Genomic DNA, 20,750 nt, shown 5'->3' on the forward strand with positions numbered 1-20,750 from the left:
ATGCCCAACTGAAGCCTGGCCCCAAGAACTGACATCGAGGAAGTCCCCAACACCCCCCATATCAGTGCACTCCTGCATACCCAGCGTCAGCGGGTGCGCACTTCCCCACTTGTGATAGAGCTGGGAGGTGAGGAAGAGGAAGTGTGGGCCACAGGCCAGCCCCAGAGGGCCTGGGGGAGGAGCCTCTTCTAGAGTTGAGAGAAGCCAGGCTGGGGTTTCCCTAAAGGCAGCTCCTGACGACTCCTGGGACCACAGCCGAGACGCAGGGTGGCTGGAGGGAAGTGAGGGGCAAACTCAGCCTGGGCCTGGCTGGGAGAGAACCTCCGCCACCCCCTCCCCTGGACCACTGACAGCCATGGCCGCGGCCCAACAGCTGCGGGCTGAGAGGTGAGTGCAGGGGCGCTGCCCTCCCGGGGCCTCCTCACTCTTCCTGGCAGGCCTTGGGGGATGGAGGCCTGCCCTCCTGCAGCCCCTTATCAACGTCGAAAGTTGAGAGGCTGGAGTTGAGTCAGAACCCAAATACTCAGAAATGCAGGCTCTGAGAACTGTTTTAAGGAAACTCCAAGTCATGGCTCACCTCCCTCAGGCACGGATGAAGACACTGAGGCTCAGAGAGGGGGAGTGACTTTCCCAGGGTCACGCAGGAGTGGGTGGTAGAGTCTGGACGGGAACTCAGGTGTCCTGGGGCCCAGGCTGGGCCTTGCTGCTCCACACTGTTCAGTAATGGCTTTTCCTTTTCTGTTCAGACAGAGGCGTAGAATCTGGCTCTTTTCCAGGGCTTGTCTCAAATATCACCTCCTCCGAGAAGCTTTCCTTGATAGCCCCCTCTGAACACTTGCCCTGTTTCCTTTTCCTGTGTAGTCCTTACATTGCAGGCATAATAGTCTATACTCAACTCATTGGTTTTCTTTACCACTGGCTCCCCAGTTAGAAGCAAGTCCCATAGGGTATTTATGTCTTTTGATAACTGCTCTATCCCCAGGGTTTGAACAATGCCAGTACAGACTAAGTGCTCAGTAAATGCTGGTGAGTGAATGAATGAAGGAATAAAGGCATGAATGGACCACTGAGCTGGAAAATGTTCTTAGATCCTTCTGGTCCAATCCTGTCACTGTATAGGTGAGAAAACTGAGCCCCCAAGGAGAATAAAGTACTTACTGAGGGTCACATGGAATGAATGGCAAGGCTGGGGCTCAGAGCACAGCCTTGTCAGGGCCTCGCCTCGTTTCTCAGGAGACACTTTCTGGATGTTTCCTCAGTAGCCAGGCCTGTGCTCCGAGCTCTGGGGGGATCTGAGGACACAGGGATTGGTTCCTGCCCTCCTGGATTGGAACAGCAGGTGACACCAGCAGGTGACATCAGAGTGTGGTAACAGTGTGGAGGTGGCTCCGAGGGTCACTGGAGATGGGCCAGGCTGCTCTGGGCCGAAGTGGGCAGCAGAGGGCCTGTGGGGGAGTCTGTGGCTGGAAGTGGAACCCGGGATGGAATTCCCGAAGGCTTGTGTGTATGGCGGGAGGGGCAGCAGAAGCAAATGCTTGGAGGGTAGTTCAAGAATGGCCTTTGAGAGCCACAGAGGGTGGTGCTCGGGGCTGGGGTGAGGTTCTCCCACCAGATCCCAGCCCCTCCAGCCCACGAGTCCTCCCTGGAGACTGGGCCTGGCACGCCAACCCAAACCTTCGGAAAACAGCTGCTGTTTGAGGCTGGTGGTACTTCCTATTTCTCAGAGCACGTGGGTCAGAGGGAAGATGACCAGAGCTGGCCAGCTGGACAGTGTGTCCCCTCCCTCCCACTCCCCGTCCCTTTGCAGATGTCCTTGGCCCTCCACGGAGGAAAGGCGCCCTGCTCCCCTCCTTCATGGAGCTGTAGAGCCAGGCCCTGGGGTCTCTCAGCCTCCCTGCACCTGGATGCCTGTCTGAAAGTGAGCCCCCGATGCTTGAGGCCGAAGCGGAGGATGTGATGGGAGGGCAGTAGATTTCTGGCAGTAGGACTTTCTAAGACCCGAGACGTCTAAAAGATGGAAAGGACTGCCATGGGGGGAGGGAGTTTGCTTCCCACAGACATGTTTTGAGCACCTACTGTGTGCAGGCAGCACAAAACCTGAACTAGCTGCTGCCTCAGGGTCTTTCCACGCCTTACTCAGCCCTTCCTGTGCAGGCCCCCAAAATGCACTTCTCATGAACGATATGAATCTATGGGCTCTGAGTTGACTTCAGCTCAGAGGGGTCCCGGCTGAGGTGTCTAGGGGGCAGCTATTCTAGTGGGACTTGCAGCCGGGTTTGTTGCATCCCTGGCGTCGCCCTGATACAGCAACTTCCAGGCTCAGCTCCCCGCACCCAACCCCCTGGCAGCCAGGCTATTTCCATGTGGCCCAAAGCGGACTTGCTGAAAGACAGACACAGGGAGTGGCCTTGCGTCTCCCTGAGCACCTACTACGTGCCGGGGCTGTTCTGGGCCCTGGGGATGCAGCAGTGAGCAGGGTCCCTGCTCTCGTGGGGATTCTCCAGCTGTGCTTGTTACAGATGTGACCTCTGAACCCTCCAGGGATGTAAATACTTCCATGGTCCCCATTTTGGAGTCGGGGAGAGTCCAGAGTGCAGAGAGGAGTCTCCCCAAGCCTGCTGACCTTGGTGACAGCAGAGCGCGAATTCAGGTCTTCATCTTTCACCTGTGCTCTCCCGCCCCATGACACACAGGTCTCCCGACGTAACCCCTTCCTCACCCCACCACCAAAGGGTGAGGCTCAGGGGCCCTTCGTGAGCAGGCCCTGCCTGTCTCGCTGGCTTCGTCCCTCATAACGTGCCTCCTCTTGCATGGCTGGGGGTCTTTGCACTCGCTCTTTCACTTGCCTGTCATCCTGGGGCCAGGTCCTCTTTACTTCTCCCCCTGACCTGGTGCCACTTCTTCTGGGAAGCCCTCCCTGACCATCCTCGATCTGAGCGCACCTTGTCCTATATACACAGGACCCCTGATTCTCTCTCTCTGATAAACGTCACCCTCGTCTTAGAATTTTCTGCTTGCCAAGCTTTTTTGCCCACGACTACCAATTCGTTGAGGGAATACAATAATGGCCAGACTCCTGCTGCAGCTCGAAACATCGTGGGCTTTTCCTTCACAGCTTCTAGGACCACTGAAATTATGTAATTATTTGTCCAACTCCTCCACTCAACTATGAGACCCAGGAAGGCAGAGGCCATGTCCTCATGTTCTTAACAGGGTCTGAGCTACAGTAGGTGCTAACAACGTTATTATTATTATTCTGGATGCGGTGACTGAGGCTGGGAGGGAGGGGCTGCGGTTCATCTGAGTTCACACAGCAAGCTGTTGGGAGCTTTCAGACCAGGGCCAGTGCAGCAGTGTTTGGGAACAAAATTCTGGAGCCAAATCCCAGCTTCTTTACTTACTTGGGCAAGTTCGTTAACCTCTGCGTGCCCCAGTTACCTTGTCTGGAAGAAGGTGACGCTGTCTTAGAAGGGCACCTGGTGCTCGGTGTGTGCTCAGGAAATCGTTAGCTGTAGTTACTATTACCCAACCCTCCTGATTCCCCGGAAGGGGCCATTTCTACCTCTCTGGTTTCTTCCTGCCCCACCCCCATCCTACTGCAGGTGAAATACCCAGGAAATGCACAGTCTCAGGGGAGAAAGTAGAGGAGGAAGCTTCTCCCATGGGTGCTACCACAGGACCATGTGTGGAAAGTGAGTGGGGAGGTTGCCAGCCGCCACCAAATTGCTCTGGAAGTGCTGGGGATTTCCTCTTCCCGCCCTCTGGCACCCTGAGTCACCTCCCCGCCAGCCTCCAGAGTCCTGAGGTAGCCTGAGACCCCAAGCAGCCCAGGTCACGTGGGGACCAGCAAGGGCTGGGACTGGGTGTGTAGACTTTGAAACCAATATCGACTGAGGTCCCAGCCAGCTCTGAGGCTCGGACGGGGCAGCCCTGCCCCCCACTCCCACTCTGTTTCCCAATCGCTGCAACAGTAACAGGATTGCTAATTGCTTCTCATTTCCTCATCTGTCCACAGTCGGCTGGACTCAGAGACCCCTAGCTGTTCCTTCTCCATCTCCTTGGCGGTCCCTTTCCTCTTCCTCCATCTGTCCCTCTCAGCCCCCTCCTCTGCTCAGTGATTGCTCTTCCCTGGGGGTCTTAACCACCAGTCACAGGGCAGATGGTTTCTACCACTCCCACTCCCGTGGGGTTCAGCCCCATCCCCGCTGAACTCCAGAGCCACACACCGCCTTTTGCCAGACCTCGACCTGTGTGCCCAAGGGACCTCTCAGATTAGCATGCCCCAAACTGAGCCCATCAACCAGGCTCCCCCCCACCCACCCATCCTGGTCAGAATACGGGTGACATGTGGGTGTCACTCCTGACACTGCCCTTTCTTTCATCTCCACGTCCAAACCGTCTCCAAACCCTGCTGGTCGTAACTCTGGAATGACTCACAAAGTAGTAGTGTGTCTGTCGGATATGCATAAGGCTGCAGAGAACAGAGGAACTGATAGTGGCTGAAACAAACAGGGGTTTATGTTTTCACATAACAAGAAGTCCAGACGTAGAGGCCACAGCTGGTTCTGCAGCTCCGTGACTTCAGGACCAGCGTTCCAGAGATTCCTGTGATTAGTCTCATGGTTTTGCCTCATGGATGCAATGTGGCTGCTGCAGCTCCAGATGTCTCACCTGCTTTCCAGGCAGGCAGAAGGGGAAAGGGCAGGAGACCATGCTAGCCTTGTCCAATCCTCTGGATCTTGAAGTGAACACTCTCCTAGAGGCTGCTACAGCCTCTAGGTTTCCTCTTAGGTTTCATTGGCCAGAACTGCTCGTAGGGCTGCTCCTAGCTGCAAGGGGGTCTGGGAAACAGCAATGGGATTAGTATGTTTGGCTCAGACCAATGGTCATCGATCACCTTGGGGCTAGGCATTGCCACCCTGAAAAAAAATGGAGCTTGGTTAGCAGGAAGAAGCAGGGGACACAAAAATGGAAGAGTGCCTGCCAAGGGTGGTGTCCCTTGTGTCTGTCCTCTCCTCCCGTGCCCACTGTCTGGCTCAGGGCCACATCTTCTCTCATCTGGACCCCTTCAGGGCATCCCAGGGGCGCTCTGTCCCTTCAGTCTCTGCCCTCCTTTTCCTCTCCATGCAGCTACCCCAGATGGCCTCCTAAAGCCGGGGTCCTATTGTGTTTTCACTCTCTTCTGAAGCTTTACACCGCTCCCCGTTGCCTATAAAACTCCTCAGCTCAGCACTGGAGACCCTCCTCAACCTGGCCTCATCCGCCTATTCAGTCTCTGATCACACCAGACTCCAGCCACACTAGACCTGGAACCACTCCTGGGGCCTCAGACCCTTAGCACGTGCTGTTCCTTCTGCCGGAAGGCCCTTCCTCCTCCCCGGTCCTACCTGGTGGACTCTTATTCAGCCTTCTAGACCTGGCTCCAATGTCACCTCCTCTGTGAGGATTTTCCCCCTGATAATGAGCCATTCTCTCTGGGAGGTGTGTGTTGACTTTGTTTACCCCTGTGATCCAGGGCCTAGAACAGGGTCTGATAGGCAGGGGTGCTTGATTCCCTGTTCCCGGATGAATAACGCAGCCCCAAAGCGATTTGCGAGACTCTACTATGGCTGTTGATATATGGCTCCGATTCCAAATGCCTTCACTGTCAAGGTCTGGTCTGTGTCGCTGCCTGGCACGAGAGGGGTGTTGAACGGGGTAATGCAGGTACACGGGTTCACTTTGCACGGGGCCTCACACCCAGGGGCCACCCAACACAGCAGGGTGATGACCAGGGTTTCTTCTCCTCCCGCCTCCCTCAGCGACTTCAACCAGCTTCCCGACGACATTGCCACCTCAGCCAACATCGCCGACATCGAGGAGAAGAAAGGCTTCACCAGCCACTTTGTAAGAGAGACCCCTGGACCTTCACCCTCTGACCTCTGAGCCTTCAGCGCTCTCCTCTCTTCACTCCTATCCCAGGGGTTCTCAACAGGGCGATTGTGCCGTCCAAGGGACGCTTGGCAGTGAATATCTTGAGACAGGTTTGACTATCACAGCTTGGGGCAGAGCGTCTACTGCCTGGAGTCCGGCGATGCTGCTTCACGCAGTGCGGTGCACCGGACAGTCCCCACGACAAAGAATTACCTGGCCTCACATGTGATACCAAGGTCGAGAAATTCTGCTCTGACCCTAGGACCTGTGGACCTCTCCCCTGCTCTGGCCCTGGCCTGTGATGCCCCACCCCCTGGTCTGCAAAGCCCCACCCCCTGGTCTGCAAAGACCCACCCCCTGGCCTACGAGGCCCCACCCCCTGGCCTACGAGGCCACACCCCCTGGCTTGCGAGGCCCCACCCCCTGGCCTCTGTCCTCCTTAGGTTTTTGTCATCGAGGTGAAGACGAAAGGGGGGTCTAAGTACCTCATCTACCGCCGCTACCGCCAGTTCTACGCCTTGCAGAGCAAGCTGGAGGAGCGCTTCGGGCCGGAGAACAAGGCCAGCCCCTACACCTGCATCCTTCCCACGCTCCCAGGTAGGCCACCAACGGGCTGCCCCAGGATGGAGCGGCGCCCGCCAGCCTCTCCTCCCAGTTCTGCGGGCGCTGATCGGTGCTTCTATTTTAGCACAAACCCTTCTATTTTAGTGAAAACCGTTCATTTAGTCCACGGCCCCCCTCCTGCCAGCCATGGGCTGCCACCTCTGGCTCTCCGGACTTACAGCCCTTGACCCCCTGCTCTCCAATGAGCGTTACGGCCGCCCTGCTTCAGCGATCCACCGCCAGCTTCAGAGCGCATCAGCCCGGGCCTCTCCTCTTCGAGATAGGAATCCCCGTGTCTCCCACATTAAACACAGACTCATCTTCCAGCCCTCCCTCTGTCCCCTGTGGGGGAACTACCTTCTAACTCCCCAAGTCCCCGCGGCTCCCCCTGCTTCCCTGCTCTGCTGGGACGCTGTGGGTGCGCACCTCTGCTTTTGGACAGTCCCCTCACCCCTTGTCTCCTGACCTGCCTCCCCTGCTCCGTCCTCACCTTGGACAGGCCCAAACCTCTGGCTTCTCAAGGCCAGCCTGCATGAGCCCAGCAGGAGAAAACTCCACCAGAGTGGGGGTTCGGGTCCACGGAGTGGTCTTGGCTGTGCCCTGCACACGCTGCAGGCTGCATCCAATCACCGTTCCCCTAAACAGCAAAGACACTTCCTGACCTTCGCTTCCTCAAAGTCCAAACCCTGCCTCCAGCTTGCTTTCCTCTCTGCCTCAGCCAGTGCCCGAGGTTCCCTGCCTCCAGTGTCCAGCATCCAGCCCCAGGGAGGAGACTGTCTCCCAGGGGTTCGCCCATTCCCTGGCCCCGCCCCATCCCCTCCCCCTCTCTGAGCAGCAGGGAGGAGGGGTCCCTCTTGATCTCAGCTGACCTCTCCTCCCTAACAGCTTCTCCCATGCGTTCCCTGTAGACTCACCTTCTCCTTTATCTTCTGATTCTCTGCCAATCCTCGCCACGGGAGGGCTCGGTTCTCTTCCATCTTTAAACAAGCACGTGCCCTAAGTGGGCACTCTGGCCACAAGCCTCCTTGAGCCCCGAGGACCCTCAAAGATCTCTGCCTCCTCTGGTGCTCCTTGGAAGGTGGGCATCCTCTGTACCGTCATCCTCAGTTCTGTCTTCTCACTCCCCCATAGGCAATCTGACCCGTGCCTGTGATTTTAACTGCCCTTTTCTGGCTACTAATTCCCCAATGTCTCTCTCTACCCCAGACCTCAGACGCTACCCTCCTTACACCGCCAGACACCAGCCAGTGTGTCTCACAGGCAGCGGGCAGCAGGAAGCCGACCCGTCTCACATTCTCTTTCTGGGGGGCTCTCTGGGCGGGCAGTTCTTCCAGGACCCCTACCTGAGGCTCCTGGAGAGGACATTTGTCTTTGGTCAGCCGTCATCACTTTCCCTTTCCCCGCAAACACTCTGCCTTGCTTGTGAAGAATGATTCACCCATCCACTGCACAAATATTTATTGATTTGGGCATTATTCTACACCATGGTTCCTAACCTTGGTGACATATTGGAAGTACCTTGAGATTTAAAGAATCCTGATGGGCTTCCCTGGTGGCGCAGTGGTTGAGAGTCCGCCTGCCGATGCAGGGGATGCAGGTTCGTGCCCCGGTCCGGGAGGATCCCACGTGCCGCGGAGCGGCAGGGCCCGTGAGCCATGGCCGCTGAGCCTGCCCGTACGGAGCCTGTGCTCCGCGGCGGGAGAGGCCACAGCGGTGAGAGGCCCGCATACCGCAAAAAAAAAAAAAGAAGAATCCTGATGCCCGAGTCCCACTCCCAGAGATTCTGATTTAATTGTTCTGGGGTGAGTCCTATGCAATGAGATTTTAAATGCTTCTTAGGTGACACGAATGTGCAGCCGGGGTGATGAGAACACAGCTGTGAGCATTGCAAAGCTCCTGTTCTCTCAGAGCGAAGAATTGTGTGTGTGTGTGTGTGTGTGTGTGTGTGTGTGTAGGAACAGGCAATACATAAACAATTAAAACAAGAAAAATATCAACTGGTGATAGTACAACTCAGAAAATGCACGTTGGATGGTGGCCACCGCAGCGCTGTGGGAAGAGGAAAGGGAAAAGCGCTGAGCCAGTGTGGAGGGTTCCTGGCCCGGGTGGGCAGCTCCGGGCCCAGAGGCCACACTCTTGGGTCAGATTCCCAGGACAGCTCTTTGTGTCTCCTCAGCCAAAGTCTACGTGGGTGTGAAACAGGAGATTGCCGAGATGCGGATACCCGCCCTCAACGCCTATATGAAGGTAACAGAGGGGCCAGGCCAGGGGGCCCCTGGGAGGGCCCAGGATGCTGAGGATGGGCGGGGCCCAGGTACCATCCCTGGGCATGGCTTTGGGAACTAGGGCTGGCTCTTCTGCTCTGATGGTCCCCATCTTCAATCCTTAAAGGCCAAGCCTAGGGAGAGAAAGAGGATGTGTCCTCAGGGTTCCGGGGGATGGGACAGGAGCAATGGAGAAAGTTCAGAGAGCCACACTTTGAACTGACAAATCTAATGGCTGTGCCGGGTGTCCCGGTACAGAGGAGAATAGGAGCCAGTGCCTGCCCCAAGGTCCCCGCTGTCCAGGGGGAATACAGACAGGTGGGTGATGAAACCATAAAGAGATACGGTCTGTATAACAAGGGCACGGCAGACCAAGGCCCCGGCTTTGTCACATAGCACCTTTGTATGAACAGGCCACAGGCTGGATTTTAGTTGCATGCATGGGCCTTGGATGGATGCCCTTGTGTATTCCCCAACCTGTAAACTGTCTACCTCCTCAGAAGACGGGAACACAGAGGAAGGAACATCTTAAAGGCAGAGAGCCAGGCTGGTCAGGAAAGACCTTCCACCAATTAGAGCTGGGCAAGAGAGGGATAGTTTTCCTCGTGAGGTAGTGAGCACCCTATCACAAGAGGCATGCAAACCTTGGCTTGATGACAACCTTAGGAACCTGGGGAGAGAAGCCCTCTTCATAGCTCAGAGGCATTGTCACAGACAGTTCATAGCTCAGAGGCGTTGTCACAGACAGTTCATAGCTCAGAGGCATTGTCACAGACAGTTCATAGCTCAGAGGCGTTGTCACAGACAGTGAGGCCTCCCTGTCCTACTCTCACGGGAAAAGAGCACCGAGGTAAGTGCTCTGGTCTTTGCTCTGACACTGAGTGGGTGATTTAGGGCCATTTGCTCATTCTGTCTAGGACTTGGTTTTCTCACCTATGAAATGGAGCCGTGCCCCCAGCTCTCCTGTCTCACAGGAGGGGAGTGATGTTGGGATCTATTGAGAAAAGGACAGGAAGGTGCTTTGTAAACTGTGAACCTGCTTCCAGAATGTGAGAGGGCATGACTCCTAGTGGAATGAGGGGACCCCAGGAGTATAAAGGGGGTGGGGGAGGGCGGAGGTGGCCGCCTGCCCTCCCCAGTGGCTGCAGGAATCCTGGGCTCTGGGCAGAGGAGAGGTAGGGTGGGAAAGCCCACGGGCTCCAGTACTGGAGGCATCTCCCCTCCAGGGGGCGCTGTGACAGCTGCTCCTTCTGGGCAGCCGGCGGCTCCACTCTCCTCCAGTGGGGCTGGAAGGAGGGAGCAGGGGCTGTGGAGCTGGAGCTCTTCCATCCACGCCTGGTCTTGGCAACCAGCAGCCTGAAGGATCTCATCTCTGCCTGTCTGTGTCTGAGTGGGTTCCTCGAAGCTCAGAGGTCAATCAGTACTATGGTAACCTCACCCTGGGCTTGAAACATTCAGAGACGGGGAGCTCACTACTACTCTCCCCTGACCCAGGCTGCTCGTCCATTGTCGGACAGCTATTAGAAAAGCCCGACTCCCTGTGACTTCTACCCACCGGTCTCACCTCTGTGCTCATGAAGAATAGGGCTCACGTGACAATGACAATTGCCTAGAACTATGTGGAGTGCTCTGACTGGCAACAAGGAGGCTCTTGATATATATTTATTGGATAAATAAATAGGCTTATTTAATTCCCTCAATAACCTGTGAGTTCAATACTCTTATCCCTATTTTAAAGTGAGGAAATGGAGGCACAGAGAGGTAGAGTCACTCACTCAGTGTCACAGAGCAGTTAGGTAGGTAGGATGGGATTTTTTTTTTTACATCTTTATTGGAGTATAATTGCTTTACAATGGTGTGTTCGTTTCTGCTTTATAACAAAGTGAATCAGTTATACATATACATATGTTCCCATATCTCTTCCTTCTTGCATCTCCCTTCCTCCCACCCTCCCTATCCCACCCCTCCAGGCGGTCACAAAGCACCGAGCTGATCTCCCTGTGCTATGCAGCTGCTTCCCACTAGGTATCGACCTTACACCTGGTAGTGTACATATGTGGTAGGATGGCATTTGAACCCACATCTCTGTGACTCCAGCGTTGTGCTCTTACCCACTGTGCTGTATTGTAATAAAAGTAACAGCAACGATGATAATATCCAGCTTGGATAGGGCCCTTGCTAGATGCCCAATGCTGTTCTAAGTGTTCTGCACGTATTCAATTATTTAATCTTTACACAATTCCACGGGGGAAATAATATCACCTCCATTGTATCAATGAACATACAGAGGCACCCCTGCTCCACGTCACCCAGATGGGCGGCAGAGCTGGGATGCTACCCCGGGCATCACCTGGCTCTCTCTGTGCCCTTGAGCCCATCTCTGGGCTGGCCTCCTGCCCTCCCTATAGGACAACCGTGTCTTTTCCAGGCTCTGCGTTCCCAGTTCCTCTGGAGAGGAGTTCCCGCCCCTCCCCATGCTGCTGCCCCCGTGGAATTCTCTGAGGGGGTCTGGGTGCCTCTGGAGCTGTAGCGCTCAAAGCCAGTCACAGTGCTCCTGGGGACCCGTGCAGCGGGCAGCTTGGGGGGATGACCCTGGCAGGTCCCGGGCGCTCTGCATCCTCACAGCCTGAGGGTCGTTGCATTGTGGTGGGTGTAACCAGCATCTGATTGAGAGTCCCGACCCCACCACTTCCTAGCTCTGCCCACCGGCCCGGGCACTTTCTCAACCTGAGCCTCAGTTTCCCCAACTGTGATATGAGATGAAGTATCAGGAAGCATGTTTTTAGGCTATAATTCCACTAACTGTTGTTAATTTGGGTTATTTGGGGAATACGTCCCCCACCATTGTCTCGCTTTGATGTAAGGGATGAGCCTTGGTGGCAGACGGCTCTGGGTATCACTCGCTAGGCTGTGTGGCCCTGGGCAGGTCCCTTCACCTTTCTGGCCCTCGCTCCCAGGTTATTGTTAGATGGAGCGAGGTCACACCGTGGGGCACTCAGTGCAGTGCCTGGACAGTCACCACCACATCACGTTACCTGTCGTCACCATTATCGTCCTGTCTGAAGGCCTTTGGGTCTTTTCCAAATGAACTATTCTCAAGCAAGTTGGCCCCCTCCTGACCTTGAACCCAGGGGCAAATCTTGTGACGTGTTACCCTCAGCCTACTGAGATTTTAAAATATGTCTTACTTGTTATCAGGCAGAGGACCATTAGTGGAGAGAGGTGGGCCCAGCATGGGGGACGGGGATGGAGCAGCTGGGCTGCGATGTCGAGAGCTTTCTGCTGACCACCCCACCTGTCCTGCATCCTCCCCAAACGCAGCACCTCCTCAGCCTGCCCATCTGGGTGCTGATGGATGAGGACGTCCGCATCTTCTTCTACCAGTCGTCCTATGACGCGGAGCAGGTGCCCCAGGCTCTCCGACGGCTCCGCCCGCGCACCCGGAAAGTGTAAGTGCCCGGTCCCTGTGCCCTCATCAGCTAGAGCCCTGGGCCGCTTGCTCCTAACCAGGCGCTCTGTCCCAGAGGCCTCTGCGGCAAAGGCTCTGATTTTCCCTGAAAGAAGCAAGGAGTAGAGACCAGGTCTATACCTAAGCCCTCCGGGGTGGTTTGGCTTGTTAGGTGAGCTTGGGAAATCAAGCGTAGGGCCTAGAGGACAGAAAGTGTGTTTGACAGTAAGGGCTGGAGGACAGGGGCTGGGCCATTGACGGGGAGAGCTTAGTGCCTCAGCAACCACTGGGGATGGTCCGAGGGCTTTGGGTGCCTGGGGGGAGTAGGGAGGAGGGAAGGGAGGAGGGATCGTTCTGTCTGCAAACACTCCTCCCAGCCTCTCCTGGGACGCCTTGTCCCTGGTTAGTTTTTGTTCCATGGGGCCGGCGGTGGCTCCTTGGTGTATCACACTGGTCCCCAGGGGGCACTGCTACTCACTCCCTTATTCCAAAGGGCCCGCAGCTCCCTCCAGCCCCTCCTAAGCTGGAAAAAGTCTTCAAAAATCCAAGCCACCGAAATAGGGCTGGGCTTCCAAACAAGAGGTTGCTGCTGCTAAGAATTCCAGGACAGGGCTCCTGAGCCCCGCCCTCCCACACAACTCCTCCCTCCTCCCTCTGGCCAGTATCTCTGAGCGTCCTCTCTGTGTGGTGCCTGGCCATCTCCCCTGTGCACCCAGGCAGGTGTGCTCTGAATGCCAGCTGTGCCCCACAGCAGCCCTGTGTCCTGGGGTGGAGCTCAGCACTTCTTGAAGCCCATTTCCTCAGCTGAAAATTTAGGGGTTGAGTGTGGGAGTAATGTGAAAGGGCTGGCAAGCTATGGCACTAAGCAAATGTATATCTGAGCCTATGCCTCCTGGTCCACAGAAGGGGATGCAATCCTCCTCCAGGGCAGTGAAAGCTGTGGGGAGTGTGCTGGTCCAGAGGAGTAATTGTAGCTGCATCTTTAACACCCTCTCCCTCCCCTGCCTTTCCTGCCTCTGCTGAGGGTCTCCTCCGGTCACAGAAGCAGGAGAGGTGACAAGCCCCTCTTCTCTCTCCACAGAAAGAGCACGTCCCCACAAAGCGCCGGCTTTGACCGCATGGCAGCTCCACGAGCGGAGGTACCTCACCACTGGGCAGCAGCCTAGCTCCACCCTTCAGCCACTGAGCCCGTCCTGCTGGCGCCCGCTGTGTGCCCAGGATGCGGCTGGGTATTGGGGGGGGGGTGGTGGTGAGAGGACCCACAACCGTGGCCTTGGACGCCTGAGGACTCCCAGCCAGCTGAGGGGAGGGCATGTGAGGAGCACACGGAGGCAAAGGGGAATCCACCCATCCATCATTCATTCAGCAAGCTCTTCTGGGTCAGCCCTGCCTTGGGGACTGAAGCTTCAGAGGTGACTCAGACCAGGCCCTGCCCTCAAGGGGCTCACACAGCTCCCCAGGGATGCACCCTTAGAAACGGGCATTTCAAAACCAGTGTGGTCAATGCCCTAGGAGTTATGGGGGCATTGGAGTCCCCAGGGAGGCCTGGGGGATGGGGAGTTGCCCAGTCCATGGAGTCTGGCCCCTTCCCTCTCATGCTTATCCTGGCAGGCCTGGAAGGAGCACCATTCTGGAGTCAGGGAGACATGGGTTCTAAACCCGGCTCCTCCGCTAACAAATAGAGTGGCCTCAGACTAGTCACTTATCCTCTCTGAGCCTCAGTTTCCTCATCTGTTAAATGGGATGCTGAAGCATGTAAAGCACTTCAGTAGGAACTCAGTGAATGTTTCCTCCCTCCCTCCTCACTCCACCTTCTCCCAGGCCCTGTTTGACTTCACTGGGAACAGCAAACTGGAGCTGAATTTCAAAGTTGGAGATGTGATCTTTCTTCTCAGTCGGATCAACAAAGACTGGCTGGAGGTAAGGTTGGAAGTGAGGATGGAGGTGAGGATGGAGGTGAGGTTGGAGATGAGGATGGAGGTGAAGATTGAGGTGAGGTTGGAGGTGAGGTTGGAGCTGAGGATGGAGATGAAGATTGAGGTGAGGATTGAGGTGAGGTTGGAGGTGAGGTTGGAGCTGAGGATGGAGATGAAGATGGAGGTGAGGATTGAGGTGAGGTTGGAGGTGAGGTTGGAGGTGAGGATGGAGGTGAGGATGGAGGTGAGGTTGGAGGTGAGGATGGAGGTGAGGTGGAAGTTAAGTTGGAGGTGAAGTCACTTCAAGTCTGTGAGGGGATCAGGGAACATGGAGGTATCTGAGAAGGCCCCAGGGAAGAGATGCTGTCCAAAGATAGTCCTGGGGATCTGGGCAGGTGGACTGGGGAAGCCTGAGGAAGTACAGCTGTGTGTGGCTGGAGCAGCAGGTTCTGAGCCTACCCTTGCCTTTGGTACTGTCCCAACCAACGGTCACTTTAGGCAAGTCAGTTAACCTTCTGAGTTGAATTTCTTGGTCTATAACAGGGTATCTCAGCCTGTTCACTGCTGGCATTTGGGGCCAGGCAGTTCTCTGTTGGGGGGCTGACCTGTGCACTGCGGGCTGTTTAGCGGCGTTCTTGGCCCCCATCCACTAGACGCCAGTAGCACCCCTCCAGCTGCAACAATCAAATGTGTCCCCAGACCTCTGGCCCTGGGGGGCAGAATCACACCCAGCTGAGACGCACTGTCTGTAATCTGGGGTAACGTTACTCACTACGCAGGGAGCGAGTGAAGGTGATGAGGGAGACTTGAGCTCCAGAGTCTGGCGTGACATCCTAGCTCTGTTTTTAACTAGCTTTGCAACTTTGGGAAACTTACTCAACCCCGTGGTTTCCTTTCCCATAAATGGAGATAACTAACAGTGGCCGTTTCTTCACAGGTTTCGGGAAGGGTTGAAGGAGGCGCTGCTGTTCAGGGCTCGGGCCATAGGGAGCCTGGGCGTGTGGCATCTTGGCCATGCTTTGTCCCTGCACGCGGCAAGCGTGATCCATACAAGGGTTCATAGCATGACTGGAGGTGGGGGGTGGGGGTCACTGGGTGGGAGGCCCTGGCCTGGTGCCAGCCTTTTGGATTAAGTCCTATAGTTATGAAAGACTCTCTTTTCTCGGGGCTCCTGGGGGGTGGGGTGTGAAGGAGGTCATGGCACAGGAGGCAGGGCCAGCCCCCGGGGGTCCTGGAATCATTGAGGGAAGGGGAGGGTCCCTGGCGTCCAGGGGCTGGAGAGGAGTGTGGACCAACCGTTGGTCTCGCAACTTGGCGGTTTCGATTTTACGCCAGTCCCGGAGTTCTGTCTCAGGCAGTCTACAAGCTGTTACAGCTGAGGGGTATTGCTGGGTCATTCTCCAGAAACAGGAAATGTTTGTTGACTTCTTGTTTTCTAGAAAGTTCTATGAGTCAGTATGCTGGCCGACTTCTGGCCTCAGAGGGAAGGGAGGGTTGGGGAGGAGTGAGGGTAGTACCTCAGCCTCAGTTTATACGTCTGTAAAAGGGGGCGGAAACAATATGTCTTCCATGGTATTGCGAAGGTTAAGAGAACAGGTGACAAAGCACAGGCAGTGGCTGGGTCTTGGATGGAGTTTAGGAGAGAGGCCTGGCTGGAGGGAGATTTCTGGCGGTCTGGTCTAGAGCAGATGGAATCCGTGGACACATGAGTGACTTGGCCCCACCCCTCCCTCCTCCCTCCCCCCACAGTTTTCTCCCTGAGCGCCTACCACCACCTGAGTCCCCGTGAGGTCCACCTGTTTACCTGTGCCTTGTCTGTCGCCCTCCATCACACTGGAAGTTCCAGGAGGGAGGGCAGGGATTTTCATCCATTCTTAGTGCCCAGAGCCTGCTCCGTAGCCGGCACTCAAGAAGCCTTTGAATGAATGACTGAGTGAATCAATGACTGAGGTGAAAGCAACTTTCCAGATAAATTCAGGTCTTAACTTGTTCTAAAATGGACGCCTTGGGGTGAACAGCTTGGTGACCTTGCCCACTTTTTCTCCTCCCTCTGCCTGAGGGGACCCAGAGCTCATCCGCCTGTCCTGTCATCAGAAAGGGGCGGGTCTCCGGGGCATGGCCCCGCTGCCTCTGCTGATACCAGGCAGGGCAGTGCCTTCTCCCCCTCCTGCCCCCGCAGGGCACTGTCCGGGGAACCACAGGCATCTTCCCGGTGTCCTTTGTGAAGATCCTCAAGGACTTCCCGGAGGAGGAGGACCCCACCAACTGGCTACGCTGCTACTACTATGAGGACACCATCAGCACCATCAAGTTAGTGGCCTGCTGGGAGGGAGGGGCCTGTCCAGCCTCCCTGCCCCTCCCCACCCCTCCCCCACCTCCATATCACACTCTGGGCTCTAAGACCCAAACCAGATCGCATGTGTCCCCACCAAACACACACACTTAAAAGCCTGCAGGGGCTCCCAGCACCCTCCGGATAAGCCAAAAGGCTGTCACGGGGTGTCAGGGTCCAGCACGACCTGGCCAGCCTCATCCGCCTCTCCCCCTTCCAGCCTGCTGCCTCCTCACCCCTGCCCCTTGTCCCCTTAGGGACATTGCAGTGGAGGAAGACCTCAAGAGCACCCCACTCTTCAAGGACTTGCTGGAGCTCATGAGGTGAGGGGCTGGGGTGGGAGGCGCTGGGGGCGTCAGACACCCTGGAGGAGAGAACAGAAGGGGAAACAGTGCATTCAGGGGCTGGGGGTTCTGCATCTATTTCACCTTCTTGTTTTAGCCACAGCCCAGCCCTGAGGGGTGGGTATCGCCTCTCCACATTAGAGATGAGTGGGGGGCTGCACAGAGGTAAAGGGGCTTACAGTTTGTGGGCCTGGATTTGCTAAAGTCTCTCTAGGTTCAAAACCTTGGACTTGGACCCTCCGCCCTCAGGGAACCACCACCTCCCAAGATCCAGTTGAGTTATGAACAGTTATTTTACAGAATGGAAATAGCATCGTTATATTCCTGACTGCAAAAGCGATATCTATTCATTATTTTTTTAAAAGAATGTCAGAAATCACAGAAAACATAAAGAGGTGAAATCCCCTCGCATTTTGCTCCTCTCATTATCTGATACGCATTCAGATTTCTTCAGCACACACCCCACCTGCACCCCACTCCCCCTTAAATATTATTTACTTGGCTACACAGCATCGTTCTGCGGATGCACGGTAACTACTGTAGCCACATCCCCTTCTGTTGGCCACTTAAGTTATCTTCCACTTTTTTACTACTGTGAGCAGTGCTGGGATTCACATATTTGCTGACTTGCCTGATTATTTCCTTAGGACGACTTTCTAGAAGTGAGATTTGGGGATCAAGGTGTTTGCAAGTCTGATGGGGCTTCTGACCCATTTTGTCAGATTACCTATGGAAAATTGGATGGCTTTTCGCCCATCTACCTGCACCCCAGGTGGGACGGTTCCAATCCTTAAAAGGTTCTTCTCCATAGCCACACACAGGGGCTTTTTTCTGCTCTACTCTGCGCCCAGCAAAACCCGCTCTTCTTCCCTATGACGGTTCTTAAGTCTTCAGCACATTTATGCACAAGACATTTCAAGCTGCACCACTAATTTGTTGTGAAAGTCCCGTTGTCCCCTGGAGGTCTCAGTTTCCCCATCTGTATAGTAGGAGGTTGGACCACTCGGATGACAGGGCTGGTGTCCAGCTCTGACCTCTTCTGATTTTTAGATCCCGGCCCTGAAACTCCCTCTGTCCCCTCTCCCTGCCCCCACGCTTAGGCCTAAGGCCACTGGACCTTTCCTGAACCCTGATCTCTCCCACCCAGGCGGGAGTTCCAGAGGGAGGACATCGCCCTCAATTATCAGGACGCCGAGGGGGATCTGGTTCGGCTGCTATCAGACGAGGATGTGAGGCTCATGGTGAAGTGGACCCAAGGTCTCCCCTCCCAGAAGCACCTCTTCCCCTGGAAGCTGCATATCACCCAGGAGGACAACTACAAGGTCTACAACACGGTCCCCTGAGCCAGCGGCATCCCTGGAGCAGTGAGGGGACACCTAGCAAAGAGCCCTCGGAGAGGAATAGGACCAAGAAAGGCTGGGGGCACGGGACACACTTCCTGGCTCTGCACCAGATGGACCTACTGGCCTCGGCTTGTACCATCTCTACATTTGGTCTCTGAATTAAATAAACCATTTCATCTCAAAGTGCTGGACTGAGGAAGATCGTGTCTTTTGAAGAGAGAGAGGAGAGAGAGGAAAATACCCATTAATGAGCATCACGGAGGGGTCATTTATATACGGAAGGGGGCCCTGGCTTTGGGCCGCTAATCCAGCTGCCCTGTTCCCTCGCCCTGTCCCCATGTGTGGTGAAACCCAGCGACACTCGTGTCCCTTCTGGTCACTCCCTTTTACGCCCTTTCCCAGGAGTGGCCGCCTGCCTCACGGAAGTCATACTCCCCCGGGAGCCCTCTGGGTCAGGCCAACACCAAGCCCTCTGCATGACCAGGGTCGAGAGCTTCCTCTGTCTTATTGCTGCTGCTCTGCGGAGGGGCAGAGACCTGGGTCATGGTGTTGGTGGTCTCCATTGTAAGTAGGGGGTGAGCGGAGGGAAGACTCCGGCCCCACTGGGGAGGAAGAGGAAGCAGAATGACGGGATCTTCCTCTGTGAGCTGAAGCTTTTTCTCTCCTAAGCAGCTAAAATGGCAATAGCTATCACCTCCAGAAGGGCGGCAGGAGGAGCTTGGCGGACGCCCCTCCCCAGTGACACAACCACTTAACTGATGAAAGATACTAAAAACCAACCATTGAAAGTTTCTGGAAATTGTTCTGAGGGCATACAGGAAGTGGAGAAGCATTTATTCTAGAAAAGCCTACTAAGTCTCTAAGAACAATGAGTCTGTGGCATTTGAACCTCCGTGTGCTCCCCTCCCTTCCCCATCCCCTGCTCCATGTGATGGAAACTCTGCTCCAGATGCGCTATCCTGAGCGAATGCAGCCAAGAAGATGGGGGACCCCTCTCCCCTCAGCTCCCCGCCGTTTGCCATTTCAGCCCCAGAAAGGGCAGGCGGCCAGTGTCTCTCATCCCCACAGCCCTGTGTTGTGGAAGCGCTATTCCAGGCCGTCACGGCCCCCTACATCTGTGTGCTGGGGCCGCCATAACAAAGTACCACAAGGATGTCCCTGGCAGTCCAGTGGTTAAGACTCCACGCTTCCACTGCAGGGGACACAGGTTCGATCCAGGGTCAGGGAACTAAGATACCACATGCCACCCAGCGAGGCCAAAAATAAAATAAATAAATAAGTAAATAACCACAAACTGGTGGCTTTCACAACAGAAATTTATTGTCTCACAGTTCTAGAGGCTAGAAGACTGAAATCAAGGTGTCTACAGGGCCACGCTTCCAATGAAGCCTGCTGGGAAATCCTTCTTTGCCTCTTCTTAGCTGCTGGTACTTTTCTGGCGTCCTTTGCCATCCCTTAGCGTGTAGACACCTCACTCTAATCCTCCATCTTCATGTGTGTCTTCGCATTTTTCTTCCCTCTGTGAGTGTCTGTCTCGGTGTCCAAATTTCCCCTTTTTATAAGGACACCAGTCATATTGGATTACAGCCTACCCTGATCATTTTATTTTGACTTAATAACCTCTGTCCAGACCCTATCTCCATGTAAGGTCACATTCTGAGTCACTGGGGGTTCATATCTTTTGGGGGAGTACAATTCAACCGTAAGAATGCACTAGAAACATCTGTTTAAGAATCATTAAACAGGGCTTCCCTGGTGGCGCAGTGGTTGAGAGTCTGCCTGCCGGTGCAGGGGACACGGGTTCACGCCCCGGTCCAGGAAGATCCCATATGCCACAGAGCGGCTGGGCCCGTGAGCCATGGCCGCTGAGCCAGCACGTCCAGAGCCTGTGCTCCACAACGGGAGAGGCCACAACAGTGAGAGGCCTGCGTACCGGGAAAGAAAAAAAAAAAAGTCATTAAACAGACCATGCAAACTATGTACTGGCAAATTCAATTGTTTGACTTCTAACATGTTGCCTGAGCAGACTCGCTGAGGGACCCTGCTGCTGCAAAGCATCGAGACCCTAGAGAGCACACACTCGTCAAAGAATCATGAGCCCCATAAGAAGTGGCGGGGTTCTCCAATGACCCTCCCACCCCACCACCCACCCCCACTGAAGAAAAATCCCATGAGAGCTGGGGCCAGAACCCACAGCATCTGGGAGGTTGTTCCGGAATATGCAAAGGCAGTGCTGCTTTTAGAACGCTGAGCCCCAGGGGAGGCCGTGACATGGGGAGCCTGGACCAGGGGCTTTGGGGTTGGTCAAGGTCTGGGGATAAGGGCTGAAGTGACCCTGAGAGAGTGGTGTCCCTGTCTCCAAGCAGAAGCAGAAGAAAGTCCCCTCTGGAGTGAAGTGTCCCCAGTTGAGGCTAACAGGAGTCACTCAGATTAACATGAAGCAAAAAGGGGACTTCCCTGGTGGTCCAATGGGTAAGACTCCATGCTCCCAATGCAGGGGGCCCGGGTTCGATCCCTGGTCAGGGAACTAGATCCTGCACGTGTGCCGCAACTAAGAGTCTGCATACTGCAACTAAGAATTCCCCGC

General features: G+C 55.4%; 1 protein-coding gene across 3 annotated transcripts; it reads left to right on the forward strand.

Annotated features, from left to right (window-relative positions):
* Positions 1–209: 209 nt before the first annotated feature.
* On the forward strand, positions 210–19,365 carry NCF4 (neutrophil cytosolic factor 4). Of its 3 annotated transcripts, XM_082849562.1 has the most exons (11): positions 210–387; positions 5,802–5,886; positions 6,357–6,510; positions 8,693–8,763; positions 12,102–12,229; positions 13,310–13,367; positions 14,050–14,148; positions 16,297–16,454; positions 16,734–16,799; positions 17,968–18,142; positions 18,836–19,365. In XM_082849562.1, exons 1-11 carry the CDS (start codon positions 356–358, stop codon positions 18,848–18,850), a joined length of 1,041 nt encoding a protein of 346 aa, XP_082705688.1. In that variant the 5' UTR covers positions 210–355; the 3' UTR covers positions 18,851–19,365. The 3 variants fall into 3 exon arrangements, with proteins under 3 accessions (XP_082705688.1, XP_082705687.1, XP_082705689.1); XM_082849561.1 differs by lacking the exon at positions 18,836–19,365 and having other exon boundaries at positions 17,968–18,346; XM_082849563.1 differs by lacking the exon at positions 18,836–19,365 and having other exon boundaries at positions 16,324–16,454; positions 17,968–18,346.
* The last annotated feature ends 1,385 nt before the right edge of the window (positions 19,366–20,750 follow it).

The sequence above is a fragment of the Leucopleurus acutus genome (assembly GCF_964270905.1).
Source record: "Leucopleurus acutus genome assembly, chromosome: 11".
Classification (NCBI taxonomy): domain Eukaryota; kingdom Metazoa; phylum Chordata; class Mammalia; order Artiodactyla; family Delphinidae; genus Leucopleurus; species Leucopleurus acutus.

Bases quoted from the DNA above. Each gene is read 5' to 3' on its own strand.
- NCF4 (XM_082849561.1), top strand. From the start codon at position 356: ATGGCCGCGGCCCAACAGCTGCGGGCTGAGAG. The intron at 8,764-12,101 runs GTAACAGAGGGG...CCCCAAACGCAG, and splicing joins CCCTCAACGCCTATATGAAG to CACCTCCTCAGCCTGCCCAT. The intron at 12,230-13,309 runs GTAAGTGCCCGG...CTCTCTCCACAG, and splicing joins CGCCCGCGCACCCGGAAAGT to AAAGAGCACGTCCCCACAAA.